The sequence below is a fragment of the Lacerta agilis genome, chromosome 2 (assembly GCF_009819535.1).
Source record: "Lacerta agilis isolate rLacAgi1 chromosome 2, rLacAgi1.pri, whole genome shotgun sequence".
Classification (NCBI taxonomy): Eukaryota; Metazoa; Chordata; class Lepidosauria; order Squamata; family Lacertidae; genus Lacerta; species Lacerta agilis.
The window spans coordinates 53,187,680-53,214,002 of record NC_046313.1 but is presented as its reverse complement, the minus strand read 5'-3'; the positions used below and the strand labels follow the sequence as shown (position 1 = coordinate 53,214,002).

Genomic DNA, 26,323 nt, shown 5'->3' with positions numbered 1-26,323 from the left:
AAGCTAGCTGAAATCTTTGTCCTTACATTCGTAAGGATGTCTACAGAACCTTATGTGATGATCAGCAGTTTTGACAGGCATCAAGGTGCTTTCTAGGCACGAGACTAGTGGAAGTGTGGACAAGCCCTAAGAGACAGAGGTTCCATCCTGTGCTGATCTTCATAGGTGCTTCCGTATACTTCCCCCTTCTCCCAAGTAGCCTTGTGTGCAGGTAGCTGAGCACTTTGGTGGTAGCTCTGAAGCTTCTGCTAGCCCCCCCCCCATCTTGGCTCCTGTGGTGTTGGGAGACAAGGGGTGGGACGCAAAGAGATGGCCTGGAACCCAGTCAGCTGGTATGGTGACCTGCAATAGGGATACAAAAATCTAACAGCTCTTCAGGATCACTGGTGGTGTAGAGATCTGCTGGGGAATTCTGATGTCCCTGTTCCTCCACCGAGGAGACCTCAGATTCCAAGGATAGGAAGGGCTGAACAATGACAAATTCACACACTGTAAACCTTACACCAGCTCTGTATTAACCCCATCTTGAAGATTAGAATGTTGGATGAAAGAGAGAGAGTGTTGCTAGCTTGAGCTATTGAAAAAATATTTCAGCAGCTTTCCAGCCTCAGTGCCCTTCTGGGAGAGCCTAAAAAGTGGTTACTACCTACCTATGCAACAGCACCTGCTCTCCCTGCACACCCCTCTCCCAATCGGTTCTGGGGTTTTCCCAACTCTCCAGAGCAAACAGGGAGGTGGTGTGAGGGGAGAAGAGAGGAAGTGGAAGCCATGTTGTGTAGGCAGGACAACTTTCTTGGATACAACCCAATGGCTCCACTTACTCTTCTGCCTTTAACTGCAACTAGATGTAAAGAAATGAACAGGTAAAAGGTTATGCAGCATGGAGACAACGTATGATCTGCTAATGTTTATGCATCAAGATGCACTGTAAAAACACAGCTACAGGGGCTGGCTTAGGCTTCCAGAATGGCAGCTGAAATAAGTGACAGGAAGCAGAGGCAGATACCAGCAGTTCGGGCTGGAATCAAGACTGAAATTCAGGCAGTTTGCATTATTTGGGTCTCCTGACTACTCTTTCCCTTTATATTATAAGTGAAAGTTAGTAATTAGCGTTAGACAATCCAGTCTTCCTCCTACTCTCTGTGACTCATGGTAGGGTGCACGCAGGTGGAAATGGTTTTCCACTTTAAACAAATGAGGACTCAAAATGTTTCCTTTGAACTTTCTTTTTATGTATGCTTATGCAGTGGTGCAGATTTTGTATTCAGTACAGAACTTGGGCAGCTTTCTGCCCACCACTTTACATTTTTTTTTTTTAAAAGGGTTAAGCAGTTACACATAGAAATGTACAGTCAATATCACGCTACTGACAAAACTTCATAGGGTATTTTTGTCCTAAGCGGGCAGACCACAGAGTCCACTTGCACAAAATGAGTAGGTTGGAACAGAGCATTTCTTATGCCAAATGTTAAAGGTTAGAACTTCATTCTGAATTCGGATGCAAGCAGTTTAACTCTAACAAAATGCATCTCGTTTTTCTACATATACACATCTTAGCTCAATGTTTCAAATCCATGTCCATATTAACACAAAAGTCAGTTTCACAAATATTAAGATTTACAAGTAGATGCTGTTGTACTAAACTGGCTTAAACCGAAGCACTTAAAGTTAAGTTTTGGAAATCAGGCTGAGAGCTACCAGAAGTATATTCAGCACACATTTCACAATAAAGAAGTGCTTTGCAATACAGGATAGTGGTATATACAAAACATGAGGTAAAAGAATGACACTTGTACTAACTTTTATAATTCCTGATCTTATTTTTACCTACCAGAATAAAGATTTCCAGAACTGTAAGTATTTTCAGAATCTTTTTTTGAAGGTGTCATTAACTTTCAAACTTAACGAAGTCCAAACGTGCAGCTCAGCTTCTTCCTACCATTCCATGTTCTCAATTTCCCATTTTTTTCTCTTTTAATAAGTAAAGGATATGTTGTACCCTTAGAGAACAGTCCATAAAGAAACAAAATTCTTTCCCTCAAGGTAACAATAAAAGGCCCCTCCAAATTATATTTTCAGGTGTTTTAAATACTCTGTGACAATAAAGCTGCAGTTTAGAAGATCATGTACCACTGACAAACAAAATGTTTTGAAAAGTTAGAAAGAAAATACTGAAATCACTGGGGCATAAGCATAATATAAAGAACATCAGTCCCATTCATTCAGATAGGACTTAGGTGTCAATTTCTTTTTTCTTTTTTACTGAACCCACTGCCCATACAATACAGCTGCAGGGCAGGCTTCTTCCCCAACCTAGTTTCCTCCAGATGTCGATGGATTCTAAGGCCCATCATCCCTGACCACTGTCTATGCTACCTGGGATGATGGGAACTTGGAGGGAGTCCAACAACATCTGCAGGGCACCAGGTTAAGAAGGCTGCTGCAGAGGTTTCTAGAAAGTGCTCCCTTCTCTTTCTCTCCCCTACCCCACAGTGCTTACCTATTGTTCCTGTAGATCTAGTATTTTGAACTGGTAATAATATCTGAAAAAGAAATCAATTTGCATTGGGAATTAATTTCAATTTCACTTTTTGGAGAAAACATATCACTTTAATTGACTTTCAGAGCTATCCAATCTCCCTGCTGCTGCTGCTGCTGCTGCCACCCAGGAGACCCACCATCAGATCTACAACCTGGCCTGGAGGTGTCAGACAGAACCCGGGATCTTCTTTCTGCATGAAAGCATCTCATCTGCACTGGTAGTGGTTATCCAGGGTTTCAGACTAGAGAGATTTCCAGCTCTACCTAGGCAAGTCAGGGGTTGAACCCTGGAACCTTTTGCATACAAAGCAGATGCTCTACCATTCAGCTACATCTCTCACAATGTTTGAGAAATCATGATTGCCCAGTGACCTGGCAAGTTCTGGGCTCAGCTGGGCTTCGAAACCAAGTCTAAGCTCAATGTCTTTCATATCCCCAGCAATTTGTTTTGTAGATTCAAACAGAGAAGGGAAGTTTTGTGGCATGGCCTATACTTACTAGTAAGGATTCCTCCAGTCAAAAATAGGAGCTTTGACAGTTTACAACAACAACCAACAACCAACAACAACCACCCCAAACCTCTTCCTTGTGTAAGGAGTTCTCACAATAAATACATATTCTGTATCCCCTGTCCTGCTTTACCTTCAGTTGCTCCTGGTGGGGGAAACACACTTTTTCTTTTCAGTGGGTGTTGGAGAACTTTCAGTGGTCTAGATTCTGGTGAAGCTTTAATGATACAGCAGATTTCTGGAGGGTTACGTAGACACTGAAAGAAATGGAACAAAACCTAGGCCGTCCTACAAGGCATAGACTGGGCTTTGATGCAGCACTGAATTATGAACCAATAGCTTTGGGCTCCCATGCTCCCTCCAGAGTGGCCGTGAGGAAGAACCTGGAAGCATTTGCTTCCACTTTTAAGCAAAACAGAGTTCCTTTGTTTGCGTCTTAACTCAGGAAACTCAAGAGTTCAAAAACAGTTTGACAGAAAGTCAGGATTGTAAATCATATTTGATCCTGAGAAAGCATAATTTATGCTAGTCAGAGAACTCTTGAGTTTGAACATAATGAGGAATTATGGTTGTTTTAAAAGCAAAAGCTTCCAGTCCCCTTTTGTTGTTGTTCTTCAGCATTCAGTCATGTCCGACTCTTTGTGACCCCATGGACCACAGCACGCCAGGCACGCCTATCTTTCACTGCCTCCCACAGTTTGGCCAAACTCATGCTAGTCGCTTTGAGAACACTGTTCAACCATCCTCTGTTGTCCCCTTCTCCTTGTGCCCTCCATCTTTCCCAACATCAGGGTCTTTTCTAGAGAGTCTTCTCTTCTCATGAGGTGGCCAAAGTGGCTGCACCAAAGGAAAAGGAGAAAGGAGTTCACAAGCTCAAGGCTTGGTGCTGCTCATTAATGTAACACTAAACTATGGTTGTAATGTTAATATCTGGAAAAAAACATGTTATGTAGGACATTCTGCCACCAGGAAGGTGCCCTAAATGTGTTCACTACGAACATACTCTTTTCACCCCCTACAGGGTCAGCTCTGGGTGGGGAAAAAAAACCCTGGTTGTGCTATTTTTTCAGCAAAAGTGCATTATGGATTGTGCCAAAAGGTAGGAATGTACACAGCCCAAGCCGCACTCCCGATTCACCCTGAATCTGTACTTTTCAAACTGTTTTTGAGACACTCTGTGCTCTCTCCACTTTGATCTATACTTTAGGTTCCAACCCACACTGCATAAAACAAAGCTCTATGTTCCCCCATTCACTGTACAGTGTTACCTCAGGTTACAGACGCTTCAGGTTACAGACTCCGCTAACCCAGCAATAGTACCTCGGGTTAAGAACTTTGCTTCAGGATGAGAACAGAAATCGTGCTCCAGCGGCACAGTGGCAACGGGAGGTCTCATTAGCTAAAGTGGTGCTTCAGGTTAAGAACAGTTTCAGGTTAAGAACGGACCTCCAGAACGAATTAAGTTCTTAACCCGAGCTACCACTGTACTAGAGATTCTTTACACATCTATTATTATTATTTTAGCCTTTGGATGAGATTTACGGGTCCAGGAGTGGATTAAGCTTTCCAAATAGAAGACAAATTGGTCCAGCTGTTTTTTTGAATGGAAGTCAAAGGGATTCCTTTTCCTTCATAATCCCTTATTGGTGGGTGGGGAGGTGTACTTGTTGTCTTAAAGTTTAAAATAATTAAGATATGGCCAAGTACTGCGTATTCTTGCTTGTACTTTTTTTTAAAAAAATACAGCTCCACATTGGACTTTCTTTGTGGCAGCTGTTTGTATAATCCAACAGGTTTGGGACAGGCCTCACAATACGAGTGACTTCTCTTTAAATATCCCGTCCTCACTTACTATAGATAGGCAATTTTGAGTTTTGGAATCATTTGACATGTTCTGCCCTGTCACTTTAAAAGTACACACACACACACACTCCTGAAGTATGTCTGATTAGCACTGCAGCAAAGGGAAAAAATAATAGAGATATAACCTGACGAATAACACTTTCTGGAGACAGGGAAGCAGGAATGACTTCTTTTGAATTTACATTTGAACGACTTGTGCTTGGCAAGGAAGCTTCACTGAGTGAGACTTTATGCACCGATGATGAGTCCAACTATATCAAAACAAAACAAAAATGTACAGCACTCTCATTAACATGGATCTAAGATCCTTCAAATAAAAGGTGAAGCAAGCTTTCAAATGAGTCCCCTCCTGGCATCCTACAATTTGCATATACCTGTACAGCCTGTCTGAGTCATGAGGAAGAATTACAATTAGCCTTCTCTTTGTCAGTATGTGACTGTCACAGGTCACTCAGCTTCTCTCTCCCAGCACACTACTATAGCCCCAGGGGGGTAACTGCAGTTGTTTGTCAGAAGGAAGACAAAAGGACACTTGCATACTGCTTTTCTGAATTGAGCAGAACATTTAGTGTGAGAATCTCTGAATATATACTTATCTGTCTTCAGGATGACCTAAACTACTGATAAGGCAAATGAAGGCAATCTTACATTCAGTTTGTTTATGCTTCTTTTCTTTCCTTTTAAAAAAAGCTGGTGTGGCACATTGAGCAGAGTAGACTGAGAGTGAAATCCACACACTACCACAAAGCCAATCGCTATCTCTTTTAAGCCTTTTGTGCATCTTAAGTGATGCATGTTTAATAATGATGATGATGATGATGATGATAATAATAATAATGAATTAGTAAAGAGGAATAAAAGAAACTTGTTTGTGGTTTGAACAACAGCTAAGTGGAGATGTACAGCTTTTCCCCTACACTCTGGCCACCAGTACGACATCTATTTTGCCACATATTTGAAGCCACAACGGTTATATATCTGCAATTTTTATATGAATGCGAGTACTTTTCTTCCTGCATGATGATTATTTTCTACACAGGAAACTTATTGCCTAAAGTGGCCCCCAGATTTCAAAACAGCGACTTGCACATACAGTACTGAGAAACATTTCAAAAGCCAGGAAATTATGCAGATAAATGAGATATAGCTTTTGGCCCACAAAACTGGTTTGAAAATGGCCGTTTGAAACTGATAAAAACAACAACACCAAGACCCTGATGTCTTAAATATAAAAAAAAAAGTTTCACTGCATTGTATCATTCTCATGGAAAGAAATGCAAATGGTTACATTAGTTTTGAGCTTATTTTACTAAACTCTAAATCTTCTGTCTGTAGAAGTGGTGCACTTGTTAACAGTACTTTATTCTTTCCTATGTTCACTGCTCTGGAACTGCTCTCCAATACAGACATACAAGTTTATCAGAAGCAAATAGCAAGAGCAATCTGTTCTGCTGTTAATTTTAAAATATTTAATTTCCTTCATATAAAACATCTACCTGCAGCCCCATCCAGTTTCTAAATTGAATTCCTTTATAAGAGAGAAATCCACTTTAAACAGATAACCAGATTTTCCTGAAAACAGAATACTTTGGTTCTATCGCAGGATACTCTTGAATTCATTCTGAAAGCAAAATGTCAAGTGAACATGTCTGAGAAGACTCTGGGCTCATCCAGACTTGCTTTTGTGATGTGTTTCTAGGAATAGGTCTGTGCTTTAATGCCTCCCATTCAAGCACTTTTATTTTTGCTCCAGTTCTTTTCCTGCAAAGCCCCACTCTTTACCACTGAATCGGAGCGAATGGTCAAAAAACCGAATTCCCATTTGTTTCGATTCTGCGTTAAAGAGAGAGTTTTCCTGGGGGAAGCGTGGGGGTCAGACTTGCGCCTAGAAAGCAGGGGACAAAAGGTAAGTATGGAAAAGCCAACTGAAGCACTACTTCCTTTTTCCTGAACACTAAGTACACCTATCAGTGGAACCATGCCAAAGGCAGGAGAGATTCCCAATTTTGAAGAGGGTTTATTGGTCCAATTCAGCCCATAGACCACAAAAGGCTCATCCATATTGTTTAACATGACCCAACCTCCCATCAGCCTTAGCCAGTGTGTCCAATAGTTGGAGAGAATGGGAGCTGGGGTCCAACAACATCAGAGACCACAGGTAGGCAGAGACCACAAGTATCTTGCCCAGGAAGGTGGTGCCAGTCCGAAGTGCCAGGTGCTGCTCTGGGATCTAAGGGGGCTGCGCGCGACCACGCAAAATGTGCACCCCATTTGATGTGGGGAACAGTCATTGCCAGCTTTTGCATTGTAATTTCCCATAGCACCATTCAATATAGTTTCTGCATCTCTTAGCTTTTGCAACAGCTCTCTAACCCCCAAATGCAGCACTCCCCATTCCCTTAAAGCTTAGCAGTCAAAAACAACTTACCATGCCAGTACCTGGCTGTGCAGAGCCTAAGGTTTCAGCTGCGATTCCACAAGATTTGGCTGGAGAGGATGAGGATGAGGATGAGGATGAGGATGAGGATGAGGAAAACAGTACTCTTTTTGTGCACTTCATTTTCCTGGGTTGCTGCTCTTTAGTCTACAGAAACATGAAGAGTTGTATAGTAGTATCATCAACACTTGTAAGGGACGTAATTAAAAGTGTTTTAACAGCACTTTGAGCAATTGAAGTGCTTTGTATACATCTCAGTCATTCTTATGAACAATAGCATGATGGAAATCTCACTTATTATCCTCATGTTGCAGGGGAGGGAGAAAGAGACAGCAGCTTGCTGAAGGCCAACTAGTAATCTCATGGCAGAGGAGAGATGAGATTTAAATAAAGGTTTTAGTTGCTGTACTATACTTCATTAGGACTAGGATCACATGACAGTCCCTGGAAGACTGCCAGCCAATAGAGTGCTTGTCCCATTTTATGTTCACTAAAAACATGACATTTGTTACAAATGATCTCAGCACAGAACACTAACAATTCCCAATTCCAAAATCTCAGTGTAAGGCCAAAAGGGCAATGTGAGGAGCGATCTAGATATTTGCTGTAAAGTTTGTCTTTACAGAGTTTTTTCTTTTAACAAATAGCTTTCCTCTCATCATGAACAGAAGCCACCCTTTATTTTAATCAAGACCACACACACACACAAACATATTTGTAAAAGGAAAAAATGGATTCTGCAAGGGCGTGGTTTGCCTTCTCTACTTTGGCCTTCACTGAGCTCACACTGTCAACTATTTAAGGACTTACACAGAAGAAAAGATAACCATGCTCACATAGCAGAACAAGTACCGGTAATAACCACTGACTAGAGATTCTACATGGGAAGTGGTTTCATATTATGTAAAAAGATTAGTTGAAAGATTAGCCAAGAGCACCTTTCTATAATATATGAAAAAACCAAATTTGTACCACTAGGGCCCAGTGAGTTTCTTTTGAGAATGCCTCAGGTATAGCAGCTTCCTTCTCCAAAGGTTCACCAAATTTAGAGCCTAAGTTACCAGAACATTTTTATTTGGGTGGCTATTGAAGACAGGTGCAAGGGACAACTTTAATTCTGCTATTTTATAATTGGATGTTCCAATGATTTCCACAAGGTCAACTTGAAATCCAACTTCAAAAGAAAGAAAACAAGAGGTGCTTAATCATTACCCACCCAAACAATTCAATTTACAATGGAACACAATGGGACGCAGGTGGCGCTGTGGTCTAAACCACTGAGCCTAGGGCTTGCTGATCAGAAGGTCAGTGGTTCGATTCTCTGCGACAGGGTGAGCTCCCATTGCTCAGTCCCTCCTCCTGCCCACCTAGCAGTTTGAAAGCACGTCAAAGTACAAGTAGATAAATAGGTACTGCTCCAGCGAGAAGGTAAATGGCGTTTCCGTGTGCTGCTCTGGTTTCACCAGAAGTGGCTTAGTCATGCTGGCCACATGACCCAGAAGCTGTATGCCAGCTCCCTCAGCCAGTAAAGCAAGATGAGCACCGCAACCCTAGAGTCGTCCGCGACTGGAAATAACGGTCAGGGGTCCCTTTACCTTTACCGAAAGCTGCCACATAAAGTGGGTGGGGAGGACCAGGGAAGAATTGTGAGAGCAGTCAGCAAGCAGGGGAAGGGTTAACAATCCCACTGTGCCACCATAGCATGACCTGCATCTACTCTGAAGTTGCAGCATCAAGTGTAGCCCCCTTCATTCATCACTGGCACTAAGGTGCCATCATGTGATTACTGCTTGAGCTCCTGCTCCTGCCCCTTGGGCAGGGTGACTGATCCAGGGTAACAGAATGCTCATCTAAAGATGGGGCCAGGCAGTGTGCCAGGACTGCAGCCCCATCCCCAGTAATCCCATGATGATCCCTTACTAGATTTAAAAAAAAAATGAATGAAATGACTACAGTCAACTGGAGATTATTATCACACTTCTGTCCAGATTCATCTACAGGCAGGATGGATAAAATTGTAGAATTGTAGAGTTGGAAGGGACCATGCAAGTCATGTATTCCAACCCCCTACAATGCAGGCATCTTCTCCCCAACATTGCCCACGGCTCTGAGATTAAGTGTCCAAGCTATTTTTCCACTGATGTGTCACTACAGTTAGTTGTCCACCACACCACTATCCCAATTCACACACGGCAGCCTATGAATATTAAACTTGTCACCTTTTTTGTTTGTTTTTGAGGCAATAAGGAGGCTCCAAAAGATTGCAGTTCAGGTGTCTTTTCCTTTGCAGGCAAAATCTTGCACACTTGTTTCCCTTAGAAAACAGGAAGAAAAATAATTCTTTAATTTGACTGCGTCAATTGGTCCAGCTATTTCTCTGTCTCAATTCTGTGCTGCAGTTTGGGGGTCGTGGGCTGATCTGCAGTCATTTACTGGCTGATCTGCAGAGCCATTCATTCGGCCTCAATTTCTGAGCTTTTAACCACCCCTTAACACTATGTGGCTTGTCCTTTTCACTCAATTATCTCTTTCTTCCCTTTTTTGTGTGTGGAATGAGATTCTTAAATGGTATGTGTGTCTGCAAGTATGAAAATGGGGTGGGGGTGAGCTACTCTGGATGAATCACTTTTCAAGAGTCCACAAACACAGTTGCCATGGTAACCAGGAAGGACTGGGGTGCAGTCTGCAGCCAGGAGGAGCCACTGTATTTTGCCGTTTTGTTTTCAAAAACCGCCAGCATTTTCCCTGTTTGCAGTCAGTGTTCCTGCCATGCCTTGCAGCCTACTAATTGCCTGACTGAGGAGAAAGAGTCAATGGCATGTTTACTTCCCTCATTCTGCTTTAGTGCTGGCTTCCATGTTAACCTCTTATTCTGCTCTGCATCTGAAGAAGTGTGCATGCACACGAAAGCTCATACCAAGAACAAACTCAGTTGGTCTCTAAGGTGCTACTGGAAAGAATTTTCTATTTTGTTTTGCTCTGCAGCTGTTTGAGTTAAGGGAATTTCAATGCCAGGAGGGCCACCAAGCCAGGCCTTTCAGGGCCATAATTATGCACAGGCCCTGTGGCCTGAACTTGTTATTTTAAAAGCACACAGCAAAAACAAATCTGCTAATCGCGTCACGTAACTTGCAACTTGTTTGTTTTAAATTACATTATTTACCTGCAACTACAGATGAAACATCTGTCAATTCAGAACGTGATTTCTGCTTTGATAGCCTGCCACGGTAAAAAAAAGAAGAAGAAGAAAGTAAGGAAGTTGTTATATGCTTAGCTGCTCACAAAATTTCCATTAAGATCTAAGTGATTTCTTTCCTAATTGGCTAATAACACTTCAAATCTAGTGAAAACACACTGGCTAATGAGTCAACAGACCAATTAATATCTTCAGTTCTGCCATAATGGGATGCTCCACCAATGTGTTCTCTTTGTGAGAGGGGATTTCCCTGGCTACAGCTGTTGCTTCTTAATGGCCATGGCTAAGGCAGTGCTTTATGTAGCTGCCACAATCAGAGTCATTACTCTGAGCAGTTGCATATATACTGTCTCTAAAAAAAGAGCAGTCACACAAAAAAATATTGTTATGAGTTTGTGAGGTGCCTGAATTCCCTTTCTAATTCCTGGACCCTGCTTATAATTCCTGGGTGCCGGATACTGGACTCCCTCTCTCAACTCATAATTGGCTAGAAAGACAAAAGCCTTTGAAGTGGAGTTTTAGAATTAGAAGGAGAGCAGTTGTTTTTAGGATTGCAGTTGGGGGATGATGTCGGTTGGATAAAAAATAGTTGCTGGCTGTGTCAGCAAGTCAGAGAGAAAAGTGGCAGTCTGTTAAGCATAGCAAGATGACCAGAGGGTGATGGCTGATTTCTGCTGGCATCCAAGACTATGGGCATGGGAGGGGCAAGAAACTTTTGGAGTGTTAATGCTTTGAACCCCTCCATCGTGGACTCAGGTTGTATATACTGTACAGTAAGTGTAAATAAACCATATATCCTAAAGACACCACAGTCTCCGCTGTGGCTCATTTCTTTAGAAACACAATCCCTGGGCAAGCACCTGGAACCCCTGGAATCTCACACCACTCAGAGACTGGGGTGGCAAGTAACAATATTTTGCTTAGATATTACCTTGTAATGCTCTGGTCTTTGTTTCCTAAAGTGGTTTCTAAAAGAGATCAAATGTGAAGAGTGTGATCAAGGTAAGCTAGAGCAATACGGCACAACATAGGGCTCATCCACACTTCTGCTTCTCCCATGCCCAGAAAGCACAGGTTCAGAGCTTTTCCGCTTGTCCCGCGGTCTCTAGGCATGGGTCCAAGAGGATTTTTGCTTGCCCCTTGTTTTCCCTGGGAAAATCAGCTATTTAGCCCTGAACTGGCAATTCACAGAAAAATGAATTGACTTTGTTCCGAGTGTTTTTTTTCCAAGAAAAATAGGTGCTGGAGAAAACCATGAAGTTGTTATAGTAAGACACTGGGCGACTGGGGCAGCCCTGAATAGATGCCAGTTTGACAACAGCCGAGTTCACCGCTACACAGGAGATGGACTGAAGAAAAGGATATACAAATTGGCCCAGCCCTGTAGCTTGACCAATTGCATCTAGGATGCTTAATGTTTCCTCTTCAAACCACTTTAGTCTTCCCACTGTCTCATCATCAAGTTGCTTTATTTCCAGACATCCAACTCTGCCACTTCGCAGTGAGGAAACAACAACTTAAGTTCCTGACACCCACATTTGCTGCCCTCTGTATTAAAGAAAGGTTTTTAAAAAGCTGGCAATCAAACACTTATGTAACATGTTCAAGGTTACCCAATATCTGTGAAAGATTTGGCACATGTGGCATCTTGTCTATGTTGATGGCTTTGCTGGTATCCAAGAGGGTTGAATTCCTGTGCCCAAGGCATTCTTCTGGACTAATGCGGCTTTTTTCTAAAACACATAACACAGTATGGTTGCTACCATCTTTCTGAAATGCTTGAAGTTCTACAATGCTAACATTGCATTTGTAAGCTAATCACTCTTGAAGAACCTCCACAGATTTCAGTTGGCTTATTATGGCATAAAGTGTAAAGACTTTAGACTCCCTCCCTACAAACAATTATTGAGAATGTAGTTCGAAGCACTTGTTTAGCAATTGATGCATGTTTGATTGCCCAGTGGAGGGCTACAGGTTCCCAATTTATGCCATGCATTCTGTAACTAAAAAATATAGATGAGTGCACACATGCTTTTCTCAAATGGTCACTCTCACATGTAAAGCATAAGCATTCATACCTAATGTGTTTTCATCTCTGAATATCTCAGGTGATGAATAAGTACTTGTTCCATCACTAGATTCTGTATTAGAGCACAGAGAAGACTCTTCATCCAAACACTGCAGCAGAAAAGGTGAAACACCTGTGGGTAAAGTCATTCCTGGAAATAAAGGCAAAATGAGAAAGGATCAGAACACTGCCCAGTCTGAAATTGCTCATTCATGTACTAGGAAAAACATTAGATATATGTATGCATTTAACGTGATTCAGTTAAGATTGTATGTTGCAATAGGTTATACAATATAGTACTGTGAACAGAAGGCAGGCCACATGAGAGAAGGATGGAGAAGAAGATCTTTGGATTTGATATCCTGCTTTATCACTACCCAGGGGTGTAGCAAGGGGGGGTGGGCCGCCCCGGGCAGCGCCCTGGGGGTGACACTTGGGGCGGGACCCCGCCCCCGCAATCTGCGGCTGGCTTGCTTGGCCCAGGCGGAGGCGAGGGGCAGGCCTGTGAGGAGGGGTGACTTGCCTCCATGCTGCGGTTCCGCCCACCCAGGGCCAGCCCCAGCCTTTTCTTTTTAAGGGCTTTCTTCAGCACTCGGCTGGGGCTAGCCCTGGGTGGGTGGAGTCACAGCACGGAGGCAAGGGGCGGGCCAGCGAGGAGGGGTGTCACGCCAGCCTGTCACCCCTCCTCGCTGGCCCGCCCCTCGCTTCTGCGGCTTTGCCCGGGCCAGCGCTTAAGAAAGCCCTTTTAAAAAAACAAAAGGAAAGGAAAGCAGCCTGCTTTCCTTTGCTTTTGCTTTTTTTTAAGGGCTATTTTTAGTGGTCCAGGAATCAGCATGTTTTTACATGAGTAGAATGTGTCCTTTTATTTAAAATGCACCTCTGGGTTATTTGTGGGTCCTGCCTGGTTTTTTACATGAGTAGAATGTGTGCTTTTATTTAAAATGCATCTCTGGGTTGTTTGTGGGGCATAGGAATTCATTCATCCCCCCCCAAAAAAAATAGTAGTCCAGCCCACCACATGGTCTGAGGGACAGTGGACCAGCCCACGGATGAAAAAGGATGCTGACCCTTGGATTGAAAGATGGCAACTGGTCCAAAGTAACCCAGTGAGTTTCATGGCTGAAAGCACATTTGAACCATAGTCTCCTAGTCCAATACTCTAATCTCTGCACTTGTTTCAGTATACAGGTACATGCAATGTTCAGCTTCCAACAGTAATATATTTATTCTATATAAAAGAAATACTGTAGGTATCCTGGAAATGATAAACAGCCCCACTTCTATGTAGTGCCATGGTTTAAAATGGTTAATTAAACTGAACAGAACAGGTTTATTATATATTAACAATTTTTCATAAGAATATTGAGGATTTCAACAAAGTAACTGGAGATCCCTTTTCTTCATCAGATGGGCAGTGGACCAAATGACCCAAAGTGTACAATATGATTAGAGTGGAGATAAGACTAGGACTTAGGCACCATCAGCCACTGTGAGCAGTCAATTAAAAGGATTGTTGATGGGCATTAATATTCATTTATTATCCACATACTTGGGCTATACAGATCCTCAAGGCATTAAAAGTTATATCCTGGTCTACAGACTGGTGCTCAAAATCTACCGGTACTTGAATTTTTAGAAGTCTGTTATAATTAGTGATGTGAAGGCCTGGGGGGAAAAACCCCAGGAAAAATAAGGGGGGAGAATCTTTCCTCCATTTTTTTGGAAATACATAGGAAAAAACTGGGGAAATGTTTTTCTGGGTTTTTTTTTTTAAAGGTCTGCACATCCCTAGTTATAATACATAATCAAGTACATGACCTGAACCGATGCTGCTAGCACCAACCTGAAGCCCAGGCATTCAACAAAGCTATCTAGAACACCCACTGGTATTTCTAGGTCAGAGGTGGGGAACCTGGGGCCCTCCAGAGGCTAGTGAACTACAACTTCCAGCAGTCCCAGTGCTCAGGTATTATGGGAGTTGTAATTCAGCAACATCTGAAGGGCCAAAGGTTATTCACTCCTGTTCACCCAATAATTCATTTTTTTCTGCCCTTCTTCTTCTTATGTAGAAAGCTGAACAAGAAACACTAGTGATATGAATTGTCCCTGAGGAAAGCTTCAGCACTGGCCACAGAGTTGGGATGGGAGAATTTAAATTGGGTTGGGGGAACTAAAATCTTAACATGAGGACTAGTCACATTAGGGAGCTTAGAATAATATTTAGAAAAATACAGTTACTCACCTGATGTAGTTTCACTATATCTCGGACTTTCTTTACTTGCAGAGCTTAAATGCAAAGAATCCTAAGGACAACAGTGAAAGATGCAGATGACAAGGTATGATGTAGATAAAACTGTGATTTCCCTTATGACCATACAAAATTCATGAAAATAATTTCTCTGAAAGAAACAGTTCTGCAGAGTTTTGTCATTAACAAAATATTCCTTAACATTGGTCAGAGCAACTCTTGGATTTGATATGTATTATCAATGGCCACATGGAAGCAGAATGGGAGAATTTCTCATTTACCACAAAACCACATAATTTCTTCCAAGCACAGTCTCTGTTAAGATCACATGTTCTGTGTGGAGACTAACATGACAAAGAGAGTAATTTAAAGCTGAACCCATATGGTGGTTATTTCCTGGGCACTGAACCTCTATAGTGGTATTGTCAACCTGTATAAATTTCATTGTGATTGATGCACATATCCAGCCACTGTACAAGTCAATGTGAATAGAGCATAACCATGAACTTGCCTGGACAATATTCATAGGTCTTTATGACAATTCATCTGTTCCACACCAACCACTTGAAACAGTATCCATTATTCCTCCACACTAAAAAGTTCCCAGCGATCAGAGAGGCTGGTACACTAATTATGCTGGTGACTAGTGCAAACCCTGATATTTCCACAGAGATGGATCCCCCCCCCCACTTTAAAGTCAGAACCACAGAATACATTCAGAACCAACCTGGTGCTTTCCAGATATTTTGCATTATAACTCCCATCATCCCTGACCACTTAACATGCTGCCTAGGAGCTATCATGGCTTAATTGTGATTTTGGCTTAGTGTGATGTGCAAACCAGCTCCATGACACACCACTGGTTGCATACAAAATACTGTATATGTATTTTGATTGGCTGGACTCTGAAGGTGCAGCAGTCTTTCGTTTTTACCCTACTAGGCATGTAGTAGTACATAGATTTGTTGTGATTTAAGAGGTTTAACAATTAAATACATACCTTTAATGCAGCAGTGCCCATTTTACTGATACTTTTATTCACCTCCATGCTTCTGTTTTCATTTTCATTTAATTCAGTGCTATTTGGGGGGGGGATACAGCACAATTATGGGTCTGTATTTTTCATAGGCAATTTCAAACCAACTCTGATATATGGAATTTCTGAGAAGAATGACTTCTCTTAATTTGAACTTAAATCAACACACTAACAACAGAAATTGGGATTATTGTTGCTCTGGAGATGTTGCCCAAAACAAGGCAAGTCCTTCCTGTCCTGGCCACAATGGCTATAAATACAATTAAAGCTGAATTGCATCATCATATTGACAGTTTATAGACTGGTGGTGTGGAACTTGGTGCTTTCCAGAAGTTGTTGGACTCCAACACATCAGCATAGCCAATTGTCAGAGTTGATGGGATTTGTAGTCCAACAACATCTATGGGGCCTCTAGTGCTCAAGACCTTCCCCCAGATCCAATAACAGAATAACTGGAATGGTTGTTATAAAATACCTTTGTTCCACTGAAAGGCAGTCCATCTGGGTCACCCCAGAGGCTTCTTGAATTTTAGGCAATGCTTTTGTAATGGCATTTCCAATTTGTCCTATAGGGAGAAAAAAAGTAAATGTTTAGCCAAACACAGGATTATGATCCAACAGAACAAATATTGTACAAACTGTATAAGTTGATAGTAACCGAAAGTCCTACATTTACCCAAAGGATTTGTTTTGATGTAAAGAGAGAGTAAGAATCATCCCTTTGTGTTAAGACATCACAATTGTTTGGCATTCACCCAATTTGTATACAAGGTGCTGAGTGAAGGGCTTCAATGTAATTATTTCTGGTGGCCCGAGTATGTACAAAATTCAAACCGAGATACCGTATGCACATTCCTCCATGACTGTTTGAGATTATTTATATTGAACAGGGAATGTACAGAGTTTCTTCTTCAGGGATTATGTGCACATTTTCTTTGAGTGTATATTAACCACTCAACTTACATTTCCATGGATGCATATACACACACACACTTACACACACAAGGGGTTCTGCCCCTGCTCACTCTGCTCACCAACCCGCTGGCCAACTTCCCATTCTTTAAACTTCACCCATAAGCCCCATAGTGTCCCCCCCCCATGCTGCCCACCTGACATCATAGTGACACCAGGCAATGTTTCCCTTTGAAGCCCTGATTGTTGGGACTTCCAAGTGACCCACGGGGCTTTCAAACCTTGGGGTCAAGGGTTGAAGGAGATGGTGTGCTGGATGCAAGCTCCCATCTACCCATCAGATTACCAAACATGCCTGAAGAGAGGTTTAACTGAGAGGGCCTTCAAAGAACAGCTTGCTAAACTGCTTTGTGAAACACCCTTCCCTGCTGCAATTGCATTTAATGGAGGGTGGCAAGCACTTCACCCAGCAGGTTGCTAAACACTGGGTGAAGGCCTACTTACCCTTCTGCTAAACCTCACTGCGGGATCATTTATTGGAAGGGGGTGCTCCATTAAACAGTTTGCCTGGGATGGCCTGCCATTCCTCACTCTGTAATTGGTGTGGCTGCCTAGTATGGATGGGAATATATGCAGGTCTAGTTCATATGTCACAGTAACTACATGGTTTGTTCTTGGCTGCAGCTCATGGTAAACGAGGAAAGAGCTTAACCATGAGCCTAGGTTTGTATGACAAGCTAAGCCAACCCAAACTCATTGCAGTACAGGAGTAAAATGACTTGGGGGAAGTAAGGCAGCTGTGAGATCCTCTTCAGGAGTCTGCACAGCCCTGATACACCATAGTTTGGCATGCAAACAAAGCAAAGACATATGCACATACAGTTGGGTGCATTAAAAAGCATGTTAACCCACCCTGAACACATTCTCTTCAAGGTCAGTAGATTACTCCACATTTGTTTTGTTTGTGTATCAGCTAAGAACAACACAACTCTAGCAAGTCAACAAAGAATGAGCAAAAGAAAACCTGGGAGTTGCACTATAATGGAATTGCTGCTCTCAAAAGGAAGGTCCTAGTTACGTACAACTGTGAAATCAAGACACCCGTTAAACTCTCATTCTCCAGGGATTTGCAAGAACAACTCCTTTGCACCTTTTAATTTTCATCAGGTTTTGCTATCAGTTTCTTTAAAAAAGAAATTAAGGCCATCCCCTTGATACTCCAAAGACTTAGTACAATATCAGAAGGCAAAAAGCTCCCCCTACTGACAGTCCAATTTAATGCACTTGGTAAGCCTATCTGGTTCAAAGGCTTTTGCTGCACAGTTTTAAGAGCTGTTGAGGTAGAATCAGTGCTTTTTTCTTAAAAAAAAGTTTAGGGGTACTCTCATTTTCTTACTCATATTGAAATACTGCCCCTCAATGAGGCCAAACCTAGATCCACAAAATGTTTAGGGGTATGCATACCCCTGCATCCCCCCAGAAAAAAGCACTGGGTAGAATAATCACCAACAGGTTACATTTCCACCTATTCTTCACACAGGTAAATACGCCATATGGTAAGACTGCAGCCATACTTAGTCTTTATCCTCCTTCCCCAAACAAGGAACTTTTTGTCATGTGACTGAGGGGTATGTCACAATGAAGCAACACTTCACTTCAAAAATCTTTGAGAATAATCTGCAAATCCCTCTGGGAACAACAGGATTTAAGCAAAGGTGGATTTAGGGCAGCATGTCTGGTCTGGTTCCACCACACAAGGGGGCACCACAACTATGATGTACTGAACTGAGCCAAACAGGTGGTGAGAGGAAGGGGGTTGCTGAATTTTGGCTGCCGACAAGGCGACACTGAAATCTGAAAGACCAAAGTCCACCACTGACTTAAGTGTGCATAACTATGCTGTATTCAGATTTATCACCTGCTCTTTGCATTTTGAGAGGGGCAAATTATTTTGGCGACAGATGGGAACGGGTGTTGTTGTCAGTGGCACCCACAAACAATTTATAAAAATGGCTGTTTCTAACCATTGCAGGGGTGGGGGAAATAATTGTGAACACCATCAAAAATTCCCAAAAGAGGGGACTTGGATGAACCACCATTCTTGAATGGCAACATCAGTGTTCTGTTTGCATAAAGACTGTATGTATGTATGTATGTATGTATGTATGTATAATATTTATAGAAAACTCCCTCACATAAAGTATCAACAAAATATGCATGTACAATAAAACATATACCATAAAAATATAAAATAATCACAAAATGGGTGGCTCATCTTGAAAAGTTTAAGCAGCTACATAGGCCTTCTGGCATAAAAAGATCTTCAAGAGATGCCTGAAAATTAACTGTGAGGATGCCTGAATAATCTAGGCTGGAAGAGTTCACAGAATGGAACCAGGTATCCTAAATGCCTAAATTCTAGTCGAAGTCAATCAGGCTTCTGAAATATGGGGGACAACCAGCTGTACTTCTCCAGATTATCTCAGTGACTGAGCTGGTATATAAGGGTTAAGGGCATCATTATGGTATCCTGGGCTCAAGTTGACCAGGGCTTGGTATAAGAGAACGCTGAATCTGGTCTGGGAGCATATGGGCAGCCAATGCAGGTGTTTCAGCAGAATGCTACAAACCTACTTCTGAGTAGACATAGGGCTGCTCCACTAGACTTCTAATGTCAGTTTGGGGCACATTACATCACCCCATAAATTCTAGCATGCAGCAGCAGACGACCATATGTGAACACACAATTGTGTATAGGAGTCTTTGCTCACTGTAGGAGAATGGCGCTGAGCAGAGGAGCCCCAGAAAGCACCATAAATTTAGAAAGTGGCCTGAGAGGGTGGGGATTCAACAGCTTGGAAAAACACCAGGTGATAGGAGTCTGTTTCTTTCAAAAACAGTGAGAACTTTGGAAAAAGCAAAACAGCAACTGCCTCAAGACCCAATCTTATGCCTGTTTACCGAGAAGTAAGTTTCACTAGGTTCAATGGTGCTTGCATCCTAAGACAGGATTCCACTGTGAGGTGGTCAAAGGGTAGGAATCATCCTTGTGTGCCCTGGGGAAAGTTGATTTGTATTTGCAGCTGGTGATTTTTAGCTGGGATGATGAAGATTGACATCAGAACCAAGTTCACTGTTGACATTCAGTGTTGTGGAAGGAGCACATACTGGAGTAATGAGCTCAGTGTTGTCAGGGTCTGAGCAACCGTGACAAAAACTATGAATACAAACCAAGCTAAGGAAAGCAATGAGCCCCGTCTCTGTGAGTCCCATGTAATGCATTTAGCAGGCCAAGCGGCTTTCTACAATACTCATCAAGACATAGCAGGTGAGATAAGCCCCCAACACATTCACAAAACACCCCACCCTCTCCCCCACTACCAATTTCACCAATGAAGTGTTTCCATTAAGAGTGACTACATTAAGAGTACATAAAGTGACTACATTAAGAGTACATTCTCACCCCTACACATTTTTAGACAGCACATAGTAGTTAGGGCCTTTGTGCCACTACGCAAAGACACGATAAATATTGTAATTAATCCAGACAAACGGATGTGATGGGGAAGGACAAGGTAGTTGCATGAATGATTACTTCTGACATGAGGTTCCTGCCGAGGTTCAGAAAGCAGATCTAGGCGCAGCCGACACCCTTTGGCTTTAGCATTCCTTTCACCTACAGCAGCAGATGCTGCCACTGCTGGGACAGGAGATGCACAATGGACATTCTGTTGAGCCCGCCTCTTCCGGGAATAGGAACGCAATTTCACCCAGTCCATCCTCTTTATTTGCTTTTCCTCACAGCAATGCTGCCTACAAAGTGATAAGAGGCAATACTAAGAAAAGAGGTAAAATACAGTATAATCCAAGCATAAAGGTAAAGGGACCCCTGACCCCTGATTCTGGGGTTGCAGAACTTTACTGGCCAAGGGAGCTGGCGTACAGCTCAGGGTCATGTGGCCCGCATGACTAAGCCGCTTCTGGCAAACCAGAGCAGTGCACAGAAACGCCATTTACCTTCCTGCCGGAGCGGTACCTATTTATCTACTTGCACTGCGTGCTTTTGAACTGCTAGGTGGGCAGGAGCAGGGACCAAGCAACGGGAGCTCGCCCCATTGCGGGGATTCGAACCGCCGACCTTCTGATCGGCAAGCCCTAGGCTCTGTGGTTTAACCCACAGCGCCACCTATGTCCAAGCATGGATGCCAGGAAAAACCAAAACTATGATCTTTTAGGGAAGGCAAGAGTCTTATTGGTGGATTGCTGGCTTTCTTAAAACTTGTTTAAGCTCCTGTGGTTTACACCCTGAAGGATTAAACAAATCCATATTTCCCCCCACATTTCCCTATATTAACTCATTGTATAAAGGGGCTGTCAGCCCCACAGAACAGAAATGTTTTCACTGGAGCTCAGTGTGCCAGAGTACTTTCAATTCTAAACCCAAATATCATAAAGAGCCCCTCACCAAATTAAACACATATAAGCAACACATACACACTTCAAAAAAACAAACATTGGCTAGAATATAATTTCAAGCGCCAAGCACCCTACACTCAAATTACTATGGCAGTTCTCTCTCACATGAATCCACAAAGAATCCTGGGAGCTGTAGATTAGTAAACAGGACAGAGTTATTGGTTAAAGTTCCCAAGCATTTCCATCCCTCAAACTATAGCTTCTGCTTCCCAAAGTTCTAGGGGGAAATGGGATGACTATTAAGCTGGCTTAAATCTAATTATGATAGGATTTTGTTGCTGAATGTTACCAACTCCTTTGCACCACATTTATACCCTTTCTGCAACATATACCTAAAAATCACTGTCAACTGCTGCTACTGTTCCCTGCTCACTCTGTGAATTACCGTATAACTTTTTGAAGGTGCCGACTATTTTCTGTCAGGCAGGCAGCCCTGCTTCCCTCACAGAACTACACTTCCCAGGGTTCCTCAGGCTGCAAGCAACGTCCAAACCCACTTTTTGTTTCAGCGTGGACATGCCTTTAACTGTGACTGCCTGCAGTGCTATGGGCAAAAGATCAAGCAACCAAGCGAAAAGAAAATGAAACATTTCGATTAAATAATACAAATACTGCCTGAGCAACTGAGAGGAGGCAGCGGTCTCCTCTCATGATGTTCCCCTTCCCCTACTGAAAATTGCCTCAGGTATTGGCTTTCAAATTCAGCCCCATTCTGAGAGAATACAAATGGCAAAGAGGTCCTGAGGCTTCTGCCGTGGCAGAAACAAAGGAGTCAAACCAAAACGCAGGTCACAGGACCTGATGCATACCTGCACCTGTGTTGATACATACTTTAAGTCTGGAGTCCCCTGCAGGCCTCGAGCCCCTTCTGTTTTTACCTGTAGGAGGCATAAGTCAGCTTTGAGGCATTCGGCCATTTCCCTTTCTTCCCAGAATACCTCTAGGACTCCCAAATTTATTAGGAAAGGAAGAGGGTGGGGCAGGTGGAGGCCAAGAGTTAGCTTTCTCTCCCAGCCAAACCGTTTTAAATTTGGGAGGGATAAGAGAAAAACACTTAAGAAGAAGAAAAATATTATTTTTAAAAGAGAAAGAGAGAGAACTGTCACTGTCCAGTATGAAAGAAAACTGTCACTGCATGGTAAGGCGGTCAGTGCTTTCCTTTATGTTTTAGATTATTGGACAGGCATTGTGCTTGGCCGACTGTGTGCGGTTTGATGTGTATGGTTTTGTCTGAGTGTGTTTTGCTTGTTTGGGGAAGGGGGGGTGCTGTTTACTTAGGAGTAGTTTCTTCACAAGGGCATTTGTTGGGACCCAGAAATAAGGATAAGTCCCATGCAAATAAAAGAACCAGGAAGGCTAAGAGTCCTTGGAGGTTGCCCATGGCAACATACATGCCCATTCCCACCAAATATCAAATACTGTACCGTATTTACTCAAATCTAATGCTCACCTTTTTTGGCTAAATTACGCTGCAAAAATTAAAGTTAGATTCAATGGCACATCTACATTTGCCAGCAAATACTTTTTTTGGTTTCAAGGTTCTAAAAATTGAGGTGCACATTAGATTTGATAGCGCATTCAACTCGAGTAAATATGGTATTGGACTGGCAAAAGAACCTCAGACTGGCAGCAGTACACCCCCAATATCGAGCTAGTCTGCGCAGAAATTCTTTTAAGATTAAGGGATTGTGATTAAGGGAGTAATATAATAGCATAGTCTTGATTAGTAGTGCTGACCCAATTTGGAACAGCATGGGCAAACCTTTACTTTTTATTGTGATTTTGCTGACAGATTAATTGACGTGGAAGTTGTAATGAGGTTTTTAATAGAGGCATAGTGTTTTTGAGTACGTACAGTCTATCAAATGCTATGTGAATAGGTGTTGATGAAAGCAGTATGTTTGCTATTTGCAAACACCAAACTGGCATGAAATACTAAGCTGAGTTTTAAGGGAAAAACCTAAACAGTAATTAAAATAAAAAATAAAAAGTGTGCATGCACACGAAAGCTCATACCAAGAACAAACTTAATTGGTCTCTAAGGTGCTACTGGAAGGAATTTTTTTATTTTTTATTTTGTTTTGACTATGGCAGACCAACATGGCTACCTACCTGTAACAATAATTAAAATGTTAAATGTGAATTGTATGTTGAATTATGCTGGGTATGTGGGTGTGTACAGGTGCGTGCACACACACACACACACAAATATATGCACAGCAGTGTTGTTGTTCAGTAGGTGGCACTGTGGACTGGTGTTGACAATAATTCCTCTATGTGTTTCAAATTTGGTAATCCTGACACGATGAGGAAATGACATATTTCCAGTATCCAGGCCAGTGACTCTAAAGATACTAGGGCTGGCATACAAATGTTTGTAATTGAATTCCTGCAGGGAAATGTGCTGCAGCTAAATAGATGGAGCATTTATGGTGCATACAGAAGGTCACAGACTCCATCCTTAGCCACTTCAGGTGGGGCTGAGAAAGACCCTTATCTGAAACCATGGAGACCCACTGCCAGTCATAGACAATTCTCAGCTGAACAGACCAATGGTCTTATTAGATGTACAATATTTCCTAATGTCTCTATGATGATGAGTCATGGGTCCCAAGCTCTTGGAATGGTACTACTTCAGAATCCATGTGAGATATTGCATGTTGGAATTCTCCCCCCTCTCCTGCCCCCCCCAAGGTTCTTGTGCATATACTGTGTGTGTGCACACGTGTGTGCACCCCCCCCAAACAATTAGCAAATTAGGGCATCCCACAGATACCGGTAGTAGTAGTAGTTGTTGTTGTTACAACAAAGGAAGTGTTCAAACATGCAGTTCTCTACCCGTTTTCTAAGAAGGGGAAGCCCTAGAAGAGCAGTGCAGTGTGAGAGTTCCAAACTTAACTCTCGTTTATGGAACAGGATCCACCAGCATAAAGCATACCTAATAAAATTGAATTATATATAGCGGTGATAGATTTTACATGAAGTTTCCTCTGTGAGTCCTTGAGTGCCCCCCCACCTGTTTGGGCATCTGTTTCTCTTGCTCTGCTAAAGTTACAGCATACAAGACTGCTTTGACTTTGAACCACTGAAAATAGTGGGCCTCTTGTCCGTTTCTGTTGAACCATGAGGGGGGAAATATATAAAAAGGGGATCAGGTGAAGGCTACATTAATACACAGAGTGGGAAAATAAGCTGAATAATTCTGTTAACTTTATTCTTTTAAACACATGGTCTGAAAAAATACTATACATTCCCATCCATTCATGTTAAACAAGCTCATATATTTTCTTCTGTTGTTACTGCCAGTTTTATAACTAGAATAAATTCAAGCGATTGCAGACAGCTTCCTCTTTATCTGCAAAGACATTGAAGTCAGAAAGCATAGATTTCTGAAATGGACCTCAGAATGCAGTATTTCTTTGGTTGTTAAAAGAAAGAAAGAAAATAAAACAAGCATAATATAGTATAGGTATAGGCACTCATTTCTTAATGACTAGTTACTGACCACATAGACAAAATACTAGAATAAAACAATTTTTGTATAAAATATTTTATTTGTCGGTCAAGAGGAATATTAACAAATTTGAGAAACCTGACAGTCTTTCAGTTCTTTACAAAACAAAAATTCCACATTTGCTTCTTTGTATTTTAGGTATACTGTACATGCCGATATACCAAAACTAGGGAGGATAGAATATTTAATTACAATTGTTCTTAAACAAATTAGTCATTGCATTTTAATCTCTTCATTTCTCTTTAGTTGAAAATAGAATAAGCAGTATATTTAGGGGAAATGGCTGTTTGACTTGCAATGTTTTACTCTTATTTGAATGCAGGCATGTTGTTCTATTGCGGTATGATAGATAGGGTAAGGTTTTTACAGAAGTGCTGTTGTCTCACAGAAAAATCCTAATTGGGAACAATTGTGGCTGGTGTTTGTTGGGATCTTTTTTTGTTTCTTTGTTTTCTTCCCTGATCATGAACTGCTTTTGCTTTAGTGTGACCAAATGCAAAAGCGTGCTGAGCTCCTGCACATTTAACACAGGGATGGGGAACATGTAGGCCCTCCATAACTTGTTGGTCTCCCAACTCCCATAAGTCCCAACAAGCACAACCAATGGCCAGGGATGGCATAAGCTAACATCTGGATAGCTACCGATTCCTTATAGCTGCTGGGATTTACATTTTTGGCAGATGCAACTCATCATGCAGCATCAAGAAAAGCTGCACTTGCTTAAATTACTGTCTTCTTTTTTGCAAAAGTGCTGAAGTTACAATAATTCTGCTATCCCTTACAACTGGACACCCTTAAAACAGACTATTTATTGCTTAACTTCATCATCTATCAGGTTCACAGTCTTAGCAGTGCAATCCTATGGAATACTTCCAGGTAAGTGCACATAGGATTGCAACCTAAGTCAGTGTTTTTCAACCACTGTTCCGCGGCACACTAGTGTGCCGCGAGATGTTGCCTGGTGTGCCATGGGGAAAATTGAAAAATTACTTTATATATAGTCAATATAGGCACAGAGTTAATTTTTTTAACATTTTCTAATGGTGGTGTGCCCCGTGATTTTTTTCATGAAACAAGTGTGCCTTTGCCCAAAAAAGGTTGAAAAACACTGACCTAAGTAATGCTAATTAACCTCTCCCTGCCCACTACTTTTTAAGAAGCCCAAAACCTACTTGTAAGCAAATCCCATTGAAAAGTCCAAATTGACTTTTTGCAAGTTATTGAAGCTGTTGGCCTTAAAACACATATACACGTGCACACACAAAGCAGAAGAATTGCATACTTGAGTTCAGGTACTTAGTCTTGACTTTCCTAGTGATTGCTGATGCCTAAACATGCAGCCACCTTTTGTTTACAGAGACTGCCATTTTAGTGAATTTGCATTTAGTACAGCGCTTTCTGGCTAATTTAGTGTTATTGCATATGGGATCAACCTTCAGTGATTATCTGCTTCCCCCACACCTGGATAACTTTTGGAACTTAAAATAGGAGTTAAACTGATTTTGGCAGGAGTTCTATTGGTC

General features: G+C 42.0%; 1 protein-coding gene and 1 long non-coding RNA gene across 2 annotated transcripts; both read right to left on the bottom strand.

The window, feature by feature from the left end:
• Positions 1–1,881: 1,881 nt before the first annotated feature.
• MEIKIN (meiotic kinetochore factor) lies at positions 1,882–22,175 on the bottom strand. The gene is made up of 15 exons (XM_033141842.1): positions 22,096–22,175; positions 20,406–20,623; positions 16,374–16,464; positions 15,863–15,941; positions 14,857–14,917; positions 12,625–12,765; positions 12,160–12,279; positions 11,478–11,514; positions 10,511–10,569; positions 9,570–9,664; positions 7,342–7,497; positions 5,039–5,164; positions 3,184–3,307; positions 2,501–2,543; positions 1,882–1,972 (listed from the first exon to the last, which is right to left on the bottom strand). Exons 1-14 carry the CDS (start codon positions 22,113–22,115, stop codon positions 2,518–2,520), a joined length of 1,353 nt encoding a protein of 450 aa, XP_032997733.1. The 5' UTR covers positions 22,116–22,175; the 3' UTR covers positions 1,882–1,972; positions 2,501–2,517.
• A 2,308-nt stretch (positions 22,176–24,483) lies between these two features.
• On the bottom strand, positions 24,484–26,323 carry LOC117041363. Its single transcript, XR_004425957.1, has 2 exons — positions 25,914–26,323; positions 24,484–25,699 (listed from the first exon to the last, which is right to left on the bottom strand). It is a non-coding gene; the product is annotated as an uncharacterized LOC117041363 (long non-coding RNA).

Excerpts from the sequence above, each read along its gene's own strand:
- MEIKIN (XM_033141842.1), bottom strand. The coding sequence starts at position 22,115 with ATGTATCAACACAGGTGCAG. Across the intron at positions 16,465-20,405 it reads GCAGGAACCTCATGTCAGAA|GACAAATTGGAAATGCCATT; the intron begins GTAATCATTCAT and ends TTCTCCCTATAG. Across the intron at positions 12,766-14,856 it reads ATATAGTGAAACTACATCAG|GAATGACTTTACCCACAGGT; the intron begins GTGAGTAACTGT and ends CTTTATTTCCAG.